Source organism: Somniosus microcephalus, chromosome 4 (assembly GCF_052327205.1).
Source record: "Somniosus microcephalus isolate GS21.2 chromosome 4, FLI_Smic_1.0, whole genome shotgun sequence".
Classification (NCBI taxonomy): domain Eukaryota; kingdom Metazoa; phylum Chordata; class Chondrichthyes; order Squaliformes; family Somniosidae; genus Somniosus; species Somniosus microcephalus.
The window spans coordinates 36,264,770-36,281,270 of NC_140990.1; the positions used below are offsets into that span (position 1 = coordinate 36,264,770).

The following is a 16,501-nucleotide window of genomic DNA, read 5'->3' on the forward strand; positions in this document are numbered from 1 at the left end:
ACTGCAGAGCTTTGATCTGATCGGTTGATTATAGGATCGCTTAGCCCTGTCTGTAGCATGCTGCTCCCGCTGTTTAGCATGCACGTAGTCCTGTGTTGCAGCTTCCCCAGGTTGGCTACTCATTTTTAGGTACGCCTGGTGCTGCTCCTGGCATGCTCTTCTACACTCTTCTTTGAACCAGGGTTGGTCCCCTTGCTTGGTGGTAATGGTAGAATGAGGGATATGCCTGGCCATGAGGTTACAGATTGTGGAGGAAGACAATTCTGCTGCTGCAGATGCCACAGCGCCTCATGGATGCCCAGTTTTGAGCTGCTAGATCTGCTCTGAATCTGTCCCATTTAGCATGGTGTTAGTGCCACACAACACGATGGAGGGCGTCCTCAGTGTGAAGACGGGACTTCATCTCCACAATGACATGGACAGAGACATCTGCGACAGGTAGTTTGATGAGGACGCGGTCAAGAAGATAATTCCCTCGTGTTGGCTCTCTGACCACCTGTCGCAGGTCCAGACTGGCAGTTATGTCCTTCAGGACTCGGCCAGTTGTGTTGCTGCCGAGCCACTCTTGGTGATGTACGTTGAAGTCCCCCATCCGGAGTACATTTTGTGCCCTTGCTACTCTCAGTGCTTTTTCCAAGTGGTGTTGAACATGGAGGGGTACTGATTCATCAGCTGAGCGAGGGTGGTAGGTGGTAATCAGCAGGAGATTTCCTTGCCCACGCTTGGCCAGAAACCATGAGACTTCATGGGGTCCAGAGTAAATGTTGAGGACTCCCAGGGCCACTCCTTCCCGGCTGTATACCACCGTGCCACCACCCCTGGTGGATCTGTCCTGCCGGTGTGACGGAGGATTTTGGGACATTGGCTAAAATGTATGATTCTGTGAGCATGACCATGTCAGGCTGTTGCTTGACTAGTCTGTGGGACAGCTCTCCGAATTTTGGCACAAGTCACCCGATGTTGGAGAGGAGATCTTTGCAGGAATGATTGGGCTGGGTGTGCCGTTGCCATGTCTGTAAGTGGTGCCGAGTTCGATCGTCTAGTTTCATTCTTATTATGTTTCGTAGCAGCTATTTACAACTGAGTGATTTGCCAGGGCATTTCAAAGGGCAGTTAAGGGTCAACCACATTGTTGTGGGTCTGGAGTCACATATAGACAGCAGATTGCCTTCGCTGAAGGACCGTATGTAGGAATGTATGGATAGTTGGATGTCTGAATGTTTTGATTAATAGACCGATGAACGGATGCATGGATCGATCGATGGATGATTGGATGGATGGATGGATGGATGGATGGATGGATGGAGCTGAAAGATGCTGTACGACATTCTCATCTTTGTGATGGTCTACCTCCTAACATGATGCAGCCCCTTTACTACATTGTTATCAGTATGGCGCCTCCTGATTCTCTGGGTCATCTCAACCCCTATGGTATCCATAGCCAAGGAGCTGAACTTCACCAAGAAACGCCTGAAGGTAAAGCCTGATGGTCCCTCTTTGGCGCTGGGAATAATTCCTCTCCAAGATATAAAGCGAGCACATGACTAGATTGAGAAGAGACAAGTGTAATATTTGGAACATGTGGTCGTTTCATATACAACAAAGAACTTAACATACCCTCACCCGAATTACTTAAATCACTTTGCAAACACTGCAGATCATTGGATGCATATTTTCCCCTTCCCTACCTAAATCCTTGTTACTCTGTGAGACTGGTGCAGGCACACCATTCTGAACACGCGGATAAAAGGAGTGAATTTGTTTACCACCATATGTTCATTGTAAGTCATTGCCACCGTGAAATATGTCCTGAGGGTTTTGCTCAATGTGGTCGGAAATTGAAAAGCCACATTCCCGGAGTCTTTCCATTCAGCCCATTCATATACTGAATGAATTGTTCACCAGTTGGGCGAGTAATGTCTTTACTTTACTGAAGTTTGCTCAATCTGCTGCAATACGGTCACCGTGATGGAGACATATGGTTAGAGTGGACATGGTACATGATCCAAGCAGCACTGATTCGGTGAAGGTGCCCCATATGTTTACTGGATCACAGTTTTGATCATATTATACGGTCAGTGCTCTATGGAATACGGTTAATGCGAGGCCCTATTTCTCAGAAGGTTGTCTTTTGTGTGAATTGTTTAGGTTCAGTGTGAATTTTTTTATAAATTCATGGAAAACAGGTCTCACGGCTGCTGCCTGGAGATAACCATTTCACCACTGGACTCAGAAATGGCCTGGGCTGGTCCGCCGAGCGGGACCTCACTCAACTGCATAGGTACATTGTTCAGATCTTCCTTTCATGAAATCATTGCACTATTTCACAAGTTGTTTTTGCATTTTTCTGTTATCTGTCTGTTTCATTACCTCTCTTTCCAATGATTTTTCCCCATCTGTAGAGCTTTTCCCTCTGCTCTTGTCTTCCCATCGCCCCATTCCCTGTAAAATTCACAAACATTCTCATGCTAACTTGTGGGGCTGTGTAGCTTGAAGTCTGTGTGTCCAGTCTGACCTTTATTTATCCCCATATGTTGGTTTCTCTCTGTTTCACTGTGCTCAGTCACATCTTTTTCTATCACGCTCTATTTTTGCCTCTCTCTTTCACTGTACTCAGTGTCACCTTTACTTAGCTCAATCTGTTGGATTCTCTCGGTATCACTGTGCTCAGTCTCACCTTAATCTATCGCCCTATGTTGGTGTCTCTCTGTTTCACTGTACTCAGTCTCACCTTTACTTAGCTCCACCTGTTGGATTCTTTCGGTATCACTGTGCTCAGTCTCACCTTTATCTACCTCCATCTATTGATTTCTCTCTGTATCATTCATTGTACACAGCCTCACCTTTGTATCTATAAACAATCTGGTATCAGTAAAAGTGATCGTGAAATTGTTGGATTCTTGTAAAAACCCAGTTGGTTCACCAATGTCCTTTAGGAAAGGAAACCTGACATCCTTACCCGGTCTGTGTCTATATGTGACGCCAGTACCCACACCAATATAGTTTACTCTTAACTCTCCTTTGAAGTGACCTGACAAATCGCTCAGGCAAGTAGAACTGCACTGGTTGAAGCAGAAGGCCCACCACCAACAGGCAATTTGGCGACGGGCAATAAATGCCAGCGATGCCCACATCCCGAGAATTAATAAGGAAGAGAAAGCTTTAACAAGCAGTGGTATTAAATTCTGGTTGCTCGCAGTGATTGATTGTTACACTTCCGTTTGGAAAGTTTATTAAGTGCTGCGGGACCAAGGAGGGTAGCTGGAGTTAAGATACGGATTCGCCATGATCTAAGTGAATGGTGGGGCAGGCTGGAGGGGCTGAATAGCCGACTGCTCTTCCAATGTTCCTGTAAGACACGTTGTGCCGAAAGGCACAGAAATATCCCACAAACAGAAATGTGATGATGGCCAGATAAGTGTTTGTTTTTGTTAGTGTCGATTGAGGAATAAATATTTGCCATGACACGGGTAGAAATCCCTCCACTCTTCTTCGAATAGCTCTGCGGGTTCTTTTACATCCACCTGAGAGGAAAGACTGGGCCTTGGTTTAAGGAGGGTGAATTATCAGCTCATGTATTGTGTTCAAGTCTCTGGAGTGCGGCTTGTTCTCTGCAACCTTATGACTCAGAAGAGAGAGTGATGCCTCTAAGATAAGGCTAGCACAAAACGGCCGTGTGAAAGCGAGACGGATTTTACTTTGAGGGTTTGGCGTTTTATATTTTCTTTCACATTTCTGGCCTGCTTGAGATTCGGGCCTAGGTTTTAATTCTTGCAACAACAAGCCGGATGTGGAAAGAGCGCAGAACACGGTGTGAGATCTTTATTGTTGACGTAGGGGAAGTAGAGACGAGATGCACTCGCTGATTCCAATGCTCGGGAGAGGCGACACTTTGCTCGCTTCAGACAACATCAGTTGCATTGCCCGGGCGGTGAAGGAGCACACGGGGCATTCTCGGTTGAAATGGAGACCGTGTTATTGCCACTGACTCTCTGGGCTTATTTCCAACGTATGTATCTTGCCGCTTTGTTAAGGTTAGTCTGTGTGTATGTAACAAAATGATGGATTAAAATTCCAGATTAAAACAAAAGATTTGCAGGTGTTGCAAAAATTATGGAGACCACAGCATTAATCACTCGGTTATGTGACTATCGCGATTTAGGGCTTTTTGGTAATTTTTCCACTGAAACGATTTGGAATAAAAGCTACTTTTTATTGATTTTTTAAGAAAAAGATGTATTTACACAAGTTGAAAATAATCAGAGAGATGAAAAACAACCAGAGGGGAGCTGAGTGTTTGATGCAGCGAGTTGCTGTGATCTGGAATGCACGGCCTGAAAGGCTGGTGGGAGCAGGTTCAAGAGTAACTTTCAAAATGGACTTTAATGTTCACTTCAAAGGGAACGATTTGCACGGTTTTGTGGGAGGGCAGGAGGCAGGTGGCAACGCCGGCAGGGCAGATAATTAGTGGCCGTGGTTAGTTGACCTGCTCCACAACGAAGTTGTTTGCTCGGCCACTTCAGCGGGTCTTAAGAGCCAAGCACATGATGCGGGATAGGAGCCGCATGTAGACTGAGTAGGACGGCAGGTTCCCTTCCATTAATTACTTTGATGCGCCAGTTGGGTTTATACAAACATTCATCAGTATTCACAGTGTTTTCTGGCGATGGTCCAGCAATTGCCGGATTTATTAAATTCAACCTCACAATCTGCTCTGCTGACATTTAAACCCGTCACCTCTAGGTTGATGTTGGTTGAGGGATAAATATTGCCGGTGACACTGGTGAGAACTCGAGCAGTGGGACATTTTACGTTCGCCTGACAGGACAGACCGGGCCTCGGTTTAACGTCTCATCTGAAAGACGGGACCTCCGACCGTGCAGCGCTCCCTTAGTCCTGGCGCTGGGAGTGTCGGCCCAGATTATGGACTCCAGACTCCAGAGTGGGACTTGAACCCAGAGGCGAGAGTGCTACCGTTGAGCCAAGTGTGACACCTATTCAGTTTCCATGAAAAATCATTACCTTCTGATTATCCTGTTTTAATAGAGGGGCACTCGATCGCGGCATTGAGGCAAACGCCGGGCATTATCTCGGCGGCCGAAGGGGACCCGGTGGAACTGCAGTGCGAGACTGGCGCAGCTTTGTCCGAGCAGGAGTTGCTGTTGTGGTTTAAACAAGAGGAGATAGAGAGCGGCCCCCTGGTGCTGATACTGAGCACCAAGTGGAAACAGCGCACCAAGGGCAGGTATGAGATCCTCATCCGCAACAAGAAGAAAACCTCCTTAAGAATCCAGAAAGCCGAGGTTAAGGACAGCGGGATTTATTACTGCGTCTCCCAAGGGCAGCAGCCGGCATCAGACACGCTCATGTTTGGAGACGGGGTCAGGGTCATTGTGGAGCCAAGTAAGGATCAATACTAATACTCTCCTTTTTCATTTGCTTTCTACTTCATACTTTCTAACGGTGTTTACTTCCTGCCGTATCTCTGCCCCACAGCACCAAAACATCAACTATGTCCTGGGGATCTGATGCCATAGGCGCCAATAGGCCCCTGCCTGGATCTTTCAGCGATTGCTCGCTCTTTCATATGACCACCGCAACACAGGAGCAGGAGAAGGCCGTTCATCCCATCGGGCCTGTTCCGTCAAATCATTGCTGATGTCCACCTCAACTCCATTGGACCCTATCCCTAACAATTGACAGCTTCAATTGACCCCGAGCATCCTCAGCCATTTTGACGAAGAGAGTTCCAGGGAAATGTGAAGTAACACATTTTGGTAGGAAGAATGAGGAGAGATAACATAAACGAAATGATACATTTTTAAAGTAGGTTCAGGAACAGAGAGACCGTTGAAGTTGGTTGGACAAGTTGAGAAGGCTGTTCAAAAAGCATATGGGATCCTCAGGTTTATTAATAGATGCATAGGGTACAAAAGCAAGGCACTTATGCTAATCCTTTATAAACACTGGGATATTGCATTCATTTCTGGGCACAAAACTTAGCATATGGGATCCTCAGGTTTATTAATAGATGCATAGAGTACAAAAGCAAAGAAGTTATGCTAATCCTTTATAAACACTGGATTATTGCATTCATTTCTGGGCAGAAAGCTTTAGGACGGATGTCAAGGACTTAGAGAGGGCGCAGAGGAGAATCGCTAGAATGTTACGAGGGATGAGGGAATTCAGTCATATGGAGAGACTGGAGAAGCTGGTGTCGTCCTCCTTAGAGCAGAGAAGCTTAAGGGGAGATTTAATATAGGTGTTCAAAATCATAAACGGTTTTGATAAAGTAAAGAAGGAGAAACAGTTTCCAGTGGCATAAGGGTCGGTAACCAGACGGCACAGATTTAAGGTGATTGGCAAATGAACCACAGGCAACGTGTCGATTTTTGTATGCAGCGAGTGGTTGTGATCTTGAATGCACTGCCTGAAAGCGTGGTGGAAACTGATCCAATGACAAATTTCAAAGGATAATTGAATAAATGGTTGAAGGGAAAATATAGAGTTATGGAGAAAGAGCAGAGGAGTGGGACTGACTGAATTGCTCTGTGAAAGTGCTGGCACAAGCACGATTGGCAGAATGGTCTCCTTCTGAGCTGCAATCTTCTACGATTCTGTGATTTCCACTAACCTTTGTGTGCAAAACTCTTTCTGATTTCACTCTCGAACGGCTTAGCTTTAATATTAAGGTTGTGCCCCTTTGTCCTGGATTCTCCAGCCAGAGGAAATAGTTTCTCTCTATCTATCCTATGGATTCCCTTTAGTATTTTAAACAGCTCAATTAAACCATCACTCAACCTTCTAAACTCAAGGAAATCCTGTAGTCGTAATTTAGCTATTTAAGCCAGAATCTCATTCCCCTTTTATCGGTTGTCCTTTGCACCTGTACTTGGGTATTTAATAATCCGTGTATCTGGACTCCTATAACCATCTATGCGGAACAAAAGTTTTTCTCAGTTTCTGCACGCTGTGGGAGTCTTAACCTGCAGGGGTCGCTGACTTTCACCGTTATTTTTCAAAATCTGCTGCTCGTTAACCTGCCTTGTTTATTCCACCAAAAGCAGTCCTATTGAAAATTATATTAATCCAATGGGTAAACGAACATTTATTTTGCTGTTGCTATGTCTGGCGGGTCCTGTGCAGATGTACGTTTTCGAAAGGTAGTGAAGGTTAATATATATTCTTCTATTTCTTTGCTAATAGTGTTCCAGACAGTGACGTTATCAAATTCCAATTACAGAGCTCATCAAACATTCCAGGCCAAAAACCCACCTCTTCTTCCCTCCAAGCGGCACTCTGACCGAGGGCGGCGACGCAGCCGCAGTTTGCTTGGTGACGGATTTCTATCCGAAAGAAATGACCGTGTCCATGAAGTCTTCGTCCACCGCAGTCAGGAGGTTGGGATCAGCCCCTCTGTACACGGGAGACGGCAGATACACAGCGGCTGTTTTTCTACCGATAGACAGATGGAGACCCGGGGATGTGATCGATTGCAAGGTGAAACACGTCACCGTGCCTGACGGGACCGCCCTGCAAACAGATTATGGAAAAGGTGCGTTTCAATATTTTATTATCCCAAGATCTATTTGCGTTTATTAATAACAAACAGCAGATAACAGCCGTGGCTCAGTTATTGCGCTCTCGCCTCTCCGTCTGAAGGTGTTGGTTTCGAGGCCCACTCCAGAGACTTGAGCGCATAATCCAGACTAAAACTCCTGGTGTAGTACTGAGGGTGAGACATTAAACCGAGGCCGCGTCTGTTCTCTCAGGTGGACATAAAAGATCCCACGCCCACCATTTCGAATAGAACCTGGGCAGTTTCCCCCGGTGTTCTGGGCAATATTTATCCCTCAGCCATTATCATACAAAAACATTATCGAGTCATTTATCTTATTGCTGTTTGTGGGAGCTTGCTGTGTGCAAACTGCCTCCCGCGTTTCCTACATTACAACAGTGACTACATTTCAAAAGTACTTCAATGTCTGTGAAACGCTCTCTTACGTCGGAAAGGTGCTATAAATTGAATTATTTGTTTTTTAACAACCAAAGGGCACCGGGAGGAAGAAAGAAGGGTTCATATGGCACGTTAACTTTCTAAATGAAGTCATTGTTTTGTTGGCAGTTGCGGCAGTCAGCGTCTCACACTTCAGAGACACACAAAGGGCGAGTTCATTAAGCAACCAGTTAAACTGCCTTCAGTGCGCTGAGCGAGGGGTTTCTGTTGGTCAGATATGCGGGACAACTACCGACACCTCGAGATACCTCTTACCCCAACCTGCACAGGTTGTCAGGGTCTCGGCTGAACCTTTCCGACAGGCGGCACAGCGCTTGGCCCCGTCCTGTACCGAAGTGTCAGCCTAGATTATATACTGGCACCCGGGACTGGGGGAAACCATTGAAGTTTATCCAGGAGACGGAATACAGCGCCTTGAAAGTGCGAGTATTTCTATCTCTGGTGAATGTCGATATGTTCTTCTTTGATTTCTCAACGAGTTGTGAATCATATGGATATTCTATGCATTTCTGCTTAGGACTGGAGGTGCAGAACTGTTCAGAGAAGATCCCTCAGAATCAATCCATCAATTCGCGAACCGAGAGGATGCGACAGACCACGGGTGCGTTCAGGTTTTTATTCACTATAAAATGAATAAATTGTCGGATTGAATATTTCGTCCCTCGGGTAATAGCGGATCGCTAACTATATCGAATGAGTTGGTTATCACGTCCCAATCCAAGGATTTCAGTATAAGGTACACTGAGGGAGCGCTGCGCCGTCGCTGCACCACCTTTCGGATGAGATGTTAAATGGAGGCCTTGTCTACCCTCCCAGGCGGATGTAAAATATTCCATGGCACTATTTCGAAAAAGAGCAAACGTGTGCTCCCCGGTGCCCTGGGCCAATATTATGACATGAACCACCAGCTAAAAGTAGAATATCTGGTCATCATCATATTACTGTGTGTGAGATCCTGCTGTGCGCAATCTGGCTGGTGCGTTTCCCTACATTACAACAGTGACTACACTTCAAACCTCTTTCTTTCAGCATTCTGCTTTTAATTATTGTGTCTTCCCACAATATAACAATCCGAGGCGTTGAGGAGTTTAAACATGCACAGTTCCTTCTCCCCGCCCCCACTTATTGTCAAGAAATTAATAGAACGTGCTTTGCAAATAATCTTTCTGGAAACACAAACAGCATATACGGATCTCTATACATAGAGGGGAAAACATGCACGTAGGTACGAAACACACACTGACAAACACACAGACATACGTACAGACACAAATACGCACACATAACTGACACACATACCCACACAGACACAAAACACACAGATAGACACACACACACACAGAAAGACACATACACACAGATAACCGACACATACATACACATAGAAAACAGACACACACATGCACACAGACACAAACATACACATATATAACCGCACACAGTCACGGATACAAATACACACACACACACATACACAAACGGATAGACACACGTGTAAATATATGCGATTGTGCTGAATCTTTTTGAAAATAACATTCGATTGATACGTTGTCAATTCAATATTGGGTGAAGTTGTTTTATTCTCACTGTTCTATCTCCCGCGAGGTAGGGTTGACTGAAATGGGATTGTCCCTGCTCTTCATCAGACTGCTCTTGGTCAAAACACTCGTCATCAGTGTGCTCATGACTGCACGTGTGTGGCACTTAAGGTAAAATTGTTTGAAATGCACAGATGAGTAGGTCGTGGGAGAGCTGAGATTAAGTGAGGCACTTCTAAATGATTGCACGCTCATAGCACTCGGATGCAAACTGACCATGATATCTGAAACTTTGAATTGCAACATTCTTCAATGAAATAGACTATGGGAATTGGAAATCTATAGCACTTCTGAATTCTTTTTTCTCTAATGATTCTTCTAACTGCAGCCCAGATATAAATGAAGGACATAAGTAAACCAGTTGGGCTTATGCAACAATCTAACAGGTATAAGGAAAACCCCCCCTGTCTTCAATCCAAATGTTATCTGATATAATTAATTCAATTCTTATCTAAACCGTGCAGTACCGTCCATGGGAGTGTTTGATGGGACAGTGTCGAGAGAGCTTTACTCTGTTTCTAACCCGCGCTGTACCTGCCCTGGGAGTGTTTAATGGGACAGTGTAGAGCGAGCATTACTCTGTATCTAACCCGTGCTGTACCTGCCCTGGGAGTGTTTGATGGGACAGTGTAGCGGGAGCTTTACTCTGTATCTAACCCGTGCTTTCCCTGCCCTGGGAGTGTTTAATGGGACAGTGGAGAGGGAGCTTCACTCTGTATCTAACACGTGCTTTCCCTGCCCTGGGAGTGTTTAATGGGACAGTGTAGAGGGAGCTTTACTCTGTATCTAACCCTTGCTCAACATACCCAAATTAGTGCATTTTGCGACAGTGTAGAGGGAACTTTTCTCTTCCAAAACTTACTGAGCCCGATATTTGAGTGTCTAATGGCACACTGTAAATTGAAATTTACATTGCATTTAACCCACGCACTACCTGACGTCAGTGATTTTGGTGGGACAGCGTAGTGGGAGCTTTACCCTGCATCTGAGCGGTGTTGTATTGGAAAGTGAGGTGGCTGTGGGAGTGTCGACGGCGCGTTACGCTTCACTTAAAGCATATGGTAACTGACGTGCAATCGCTGGAGACAGAGAAAGAGAGAGAGATAGATAAAGAGACACAGACACACGCAGAGAGACAGACACACAGAGAGAGGAGAGACAGAAACAAAGGGAGAGAAAGAGTGAGATACCGACAGCGACAGTGAGAAAGAGAGAATGGGAAAATTGAATATTCACGTATAACCCAAAAATTGTTATTTGCGCTCCAAACATCTTGATTTTGCACTTACTCCGATTTCCTTTTATCCTTCTCCAGAATGGCATGGGCGGACTTTCAGAAACAGGAGTCTCAGGGTGGTACAACCGGCAGAAAGCACGTTGTGTTTTAAACTTTGCCAGAATTAATCGTTTTAATTACAGCCAAACAGTTTTGAGTTTTCCTCAGTCACTTTCTGTCGAAAGCCCTTATTCTTTCCCGCGCCACAGTATTTGTGAACCGACTGTGAGTTTAGCCTTTAAAGGCAGAGATGTCTGCTCGTGTTTGTGCACGGACTGCGTCACTGTAATGTTGCTTTGCTTCTCTTCGTTTATAATGACATTCTTTAGATTTTATTGATGTTAAAACATGGTATCAGATAGTTTGCAAATTAATAAAAGCTTTTAAAATTAAGGTGATCTTTTGTTCTGTTACGTTCCGTTAGATCCCTGATTTGAATCCTTATTTTGATCAGTAGTATTTCTCAATTTACATGTATTTTATGGAAATTATCAATCAAAGTATTTTGTCTACCTCTTTGTCTAGCTTCTTTCCGTTCCGATTCCCACATGTTATGCCCATGCAGATTACTAAACTCTTATCCCAGTGTCTGTAACTACTAATAATTCACATTATCTCGCTGTGTCCATGATGCGAAAATGACCACAACCAGCACCAACCAGTTTAGTTTAAACATCCGGTACAATTGGGAGAGTTTTAGAACCAGGACGACGGAATAGGAGTTATCGATGCTTCACTGAAAGTGTCAGCGAGGTTTGATTTAAGGGCCCTCCGCTGCTATATACTGCATTAAGGTGAAAGCAAACTCGCTAAATTCATCAGAAAATATGTGAATACACTGGAAAAATAGACATCCCGAAAAAAGAAATCAAATTTGAGGTTGAAGGGCAAAAATTGATGTAATATTGTTTAATATTATTTTATTTACATCAGAGGTTTCCCTTCTACTGAACCTGGCGATAGTGTCCAGAGTCCATTAATGGTATAAAAATTGATAATTATTGAATAGAGCAGCAGCAGGTCCATCAGCGAATCTTAATATAGCTCTAGCCCGCTGAGATCTCCCAGCGAAGCGTTGACGTCTCCTTCACTGTCAGACGTTGACTGTCTTGTCTAACATTTCACGTGCTTTCTGGTTGAATGTAATATTTCCAGGATTGCTATCCTCTCTGGTTTTTTTCTACTGTCATCATCACTTTACTACAACCCTTCTTCCACTCTCACTCACACCGAAAGGGTTACAGAAACATTAAAATAACTGATACTATCGAAGATTATACTGCCAAATTCCACTTGCGTTAATAAGCACTAGATGGAAACTGTTGCTCAGGATTACCAACCGCAAGATATTTCATCATGGAATTTTTTTTTTAGCAATACAACTGACATCCTGCGGTTCTCGTTTTTCTTGCCCCCAAAAAACTAGGTCATCAAAAGCCCTGTTGTGCAGGATGTGGTAATGAGAAGATGCAACAGAGAGATTGAGCGGCTAAATGAAGCTTACTAATCTTAAACGGAGCAGCTCTGGGTTCAGCCTATGTTGCACGCTCAGAGGTAGAGTCCTTAAGGATCTGGGCTCAATTACTGTTCGCGGGCTGGTGAAAAGATCCTCCAATGCACTCCCTTAAAAGACGCAGTGACCCATTGGCCAGGCGCAAGGGCCAGTCAAGTAATTAATATCATTTTAGCCAGCCTGGAATTGAGACCTCAGGAGTTGCAACATTTAATATATGCTATATACAGCAAACAATGACTGATACGAAAAGGCGCTCTGGTCGATCCAGACCGATCGACACATCTCAAAGTGTCAACGAAGAAATTTTGAAATATAATCACAGTTGTCAGGTAGCAAACTCGGTAGCCAATATGTGCAAAGCAAGATCCCACACTGCGCAATGTGATGATCTGTTTTTGTGAAAAATATTGGCCCACGACTACGTTGCTTTTTTCGAAATAGTGCCTTGGGATCTTTGACATTCACCTGAAATGGCGGACCGGGCCTTGGTTTAACATCTTATCTGAAAGACGGCACCTCCCTCAGTACTGGTATCGGGAGCGTCGGCCCTGGGTGATGGGACTCGAGCCGCTGAAGTGGGTCTTGAACCCACAAGCTTCTGATACCAAAGGCGACAGTGAGAGCGACTGAGCCACAGTTGACACTTACAGACAAGGGTGGGTCCCCTTGAACTGTCCGTACGTGTCAGCAGTCACTCTCACTCTCGCCTCTGAGTCAGAAGATTGAGGCACTTTCTGCAGCAGTTTTATTTCACTGAGGTTTTAAAGCACTGTGATACTCAACCCGCAGAAATACACGGCGGACTTCTGGATTTCAGCTCGAGTGATCGTTAAAGGAAACTTCTTTTGTGCGCTGGTCTGACCGGCCTCGAATCTTCCCGGCCTCTAATCTTCCCTTGGCAAAATCCGCCTCCGCTTTCCTGCTGTATCCCGGTACAAAATAAATCACGGAGCTTGATCCGTGTGCTGCTGGTACCAGTACAGATTGGAGTCACTGTAACTTGTAGTGCAGTTACAGTTTATTTTCACAACCTCTCCTTCAGTGACATGAGGGTGTGACACCGAATCTGCCTGACTCTCCCCTGAAATAAAAGTTAACTGAGGGTTAAATATAATATTGAGATAGAAAATGTATTAATATCGCATTTATGTAAACAGATGCAAGGCATGGCCATACCTACCGATCACCAGCCACATTATAACGAGGTGACGGTACGACATGGGCTCTGTTATGTGTTAAGTGACAACCGTTGGAAGAGCAGTTCTACTTCCGGTTGCAAACTGTTATACGGAGTAAAGTGAGAAACTGTTCGACAGGAAGGTATAACAGAAGGTGTGGAAGTAACTTGTGCAATTCTGTTTCTGGTAAAAATACTAAACGCATTAATTGGGTAACAACATTTTAACAGGAGTGATGGGTCGTCATATGCATATTCTCTACTTCCCCCTACTTCATCTGACCGCATCACGCAGAATGTCACTCAGTACATTGAAGGAGTAAAGGCACAGATTAGGGAAATGGTAGTGGGGAGGAGTTGCCTTAGTGATTAAGGATGAAATCACTTATATTATAAGAGAGAAGAAATAGAGAAGGAATTAGGACTGTACTGGGTGTTGTGTATAGGCCCCCTAGTGAATTGGTAGATTGTATAAATGCAGAGAATAAACAAGCATGTAGTAAAGGCAGTGTAGTTATATTGGGGGATTTTAACTTTCACATTGATTGGGATAAGCAGATTAGTTCATGACAGAAAGGTAGTGAATTTATTAAGTCTGTTCAGGATAGCTTTTTGCAATAATATGTCCTAGAACTAACAAGGGGGCAGCCAGATTAGATTCAGCACTGAGTAATGAGCCAGATTTAGTTAACACCCTCAAGTTGTGTGGACATTTATCTAATAGCGATCATAATATGATCGAGCTAATCGCAGTGTTTCAAAGGGAGATACGCAAAACAGCTACTAAATTGTACATTTAGCTAATGCCAACTTCAATGGGATGAGACAGACATTGTGCACAGTAAACTAGGCAAATCTGTTAATGGGTAAAACGAGAGAAGATCAGTGGGTGTTGTTCCAAAAAGAAGGTAATGTGATACCAGATTATACCCTTAATGAGCAACAGCTCTATTTGCCAAAGGAACAGCCAAGGACGATTGAAGAGGTAAGGGACAACATATAACTAGAAGAAAAGGCATACACAAAAGCTAGCACAAATCATAGAGACTGGAAAAGATACAAAGAACAAAAAAAGGTAAGGAAACAGATAGTAAGAGCTACAAAAAGGGAGTATGAAATTAAACCTGCCAGGGATATCAAAATCAACACAATTTATTTTGTAATTATATTAGGAGAAATGGGATGGTTAGGAGCAACGTGGGTCCCTTGAAAACTGATAACGGTGACATTGTCAATGAAAATAAGGAAATGACGGACATGTTGAATAATTACTTGTCATCAGTATTTACAGTAGAGGAAGAGGATAGCATACCAGACAGCCCAATGAATCTAATATTGAATAATGGGCGGTGGCTTACCAAAATTAACACAAGCAAAATAACAAAATGAAGAAATTAATCGCACTAACTGGTGACAAATCGCAAGGACCAGATTGTTTCCATGCCAGGGCTTTAAAGGATGTAGGTGAGAACATTGCAGATGCCCTAACTATAATCTTCCAAAGTTCTCTCGATTCGGGAACTGTTTCGTTAGTTTGGAAAATTGCGCATGTCACTCTGCTATTTCAGAAAGGTGAGAGATTGATAGGGTGACTGAACACCTTGAAATTTTTCAGTTGCTCAGAGGCAGCCAGCATGGATTTATAAAAGGTAGGTCATGTCTGTCAAACCTGATTGAATTTTTCGAAGAGGTGACTAAAGTAGTGGACAGGGGGATGTCTATGGATGTTATTTATATGGATTCCAGAAGGAATTTGATAAAGTCCCGTATAAGAGACTGTTACATAAAATTGAAGGTCATGGAAGTGAAGGCAAATTATTGACCTGGTTAGAAAATTGCCTGAGCGACAGGAGACAGAGAGTGGGGATAATGGGCAGGTACTCTGATTGTCAGGATTTGACTAGTGGTGTCTCGCAATGATTTGTGATGGGGACCCAACTATTCACTTTAATTATTATCTATTTAGATGATGGGATACCCAAGCTTGCAGACAACACAACAATCAGCGCCGTTGTAAGCAGTGTAGATGGAAGCATAAACTTACAAAGAGATATTGCTAGATTAAGTTATTGGGCAAAACTGGCAAATAGATTTAAATGTAGGCAAATGTGAAGTCATCCACTTTGGACCTATAAAGGATAGCGCAGGGTAATTTCTAAATTCTGAAACGCTAGAAATAGTGCAGGTTCAAAAAGACTTCGGAATCCATGTACATAGGTCATTAAAATGTCATGGACAGGTGCAGAAAATAATCAAAAAGGCTAATGGAATGCTGGCCTTTAAAAGACTTGAATATAAGAGGGTCGAAGTTATGCTACAGCTGTACAAAGCCCTGGTTAGACCACACCTGGAGTACTGTGAGCAGCTCTGGGCACTACACCGATTTTAGTATAATCTGCAATCTTCTTAATCATACCCCCTATATTCAAGTCTAGATCATTTATATATACCACAAAAAGCAAGGGACCTAGTACTGAGCCCTGCGGCACCTCACTGGAAACAGCCTTACAGTCACAAAAACAGCCATCAAGCACTACCCCCTGCTTCCTGCCTCCGAGCCTGTTTTGAATCCAACTTGACACTTTGCCATGGATCCCATGGACTTTTAATCAGTCTGCCATGTGGAACCTTATCAAAAGCCTTGCTAATGTCCATATACACTACATCAAATGCACAACCCTCATCTACACTCCTTGTTACCTCCTCAAAAAATGCAATCAGGTTTGTCATACACAACTTTCCCTTGACAAATCCGTACTGACTATGATTGATTAATCCGTGTCTTTCTAAATGACAATTTATCCTGTCCTTCAGAATTATTTCCAATAATCTTCCCACCACCGAGGTTAGGCTGACTGGCCTGTAATTATTCCGTCTATCCTTTTAGAAACATAGAAACATAGAAGATAGGAGCAGG

At 43.9% G+C, this 16,501-nt stretch overlaps 1 protein-coding gene across 1 annotated transcript; it reads left to right on the forward strand.

Annotated features, from left to right (window-relative positions):
* Positions 1-3,884: 3,884 nt before the first annotated feature.
* On the forward strand, positions 3,885-11,353 carry LOC147118628 (immunoglobulin lambda-1 light chain-like). Its single transcript, XM_085983724.1, has 6 exons — positions 3,885-4,009; positions 5,047-5,403; positions 7,244-7,555; positions 8,535-8,618; positions 9,627-9,726; positions 10,931-11,353. The coding sequence occupies exons 1-6, from the start codon at positions 3,964-3,966 to the stop codon at positions 11,001-11,003; spliced, it is 972 nt and encodes a 323-aa protein (XP_085839850.1). The 5' UTR covers positions 3,885-3,963; the 3' UTR covers positions 11,004-11,353.
* The last annotated feature ends 5,148 nt before the right edge of the window (positions 11,354-16,501 follow it).

Coding starts and splice junctions, on each gene's coding strand:
- LOC147118628 (XM_085983724.1), top strand. CDS start 3,964: ATGGAGACCGTGTTATTGCCACTGACTCTCTGGGCTTATTTCCAAC. Junction 4,010..5,046: donor TCTCTGGGCTTATTTCCAAC/GTATGTATCTTG, acceptor CTGTTTTAATAG/AGGGGCACTCGATCGCGGCA. Junction 5,404..7,243: donor CAGGGTCATTGTGGAGCCAA/GTAAGGATCAAT, acceptor TTCCAATTACAG/AGCTCATCAAACATTCCAGG.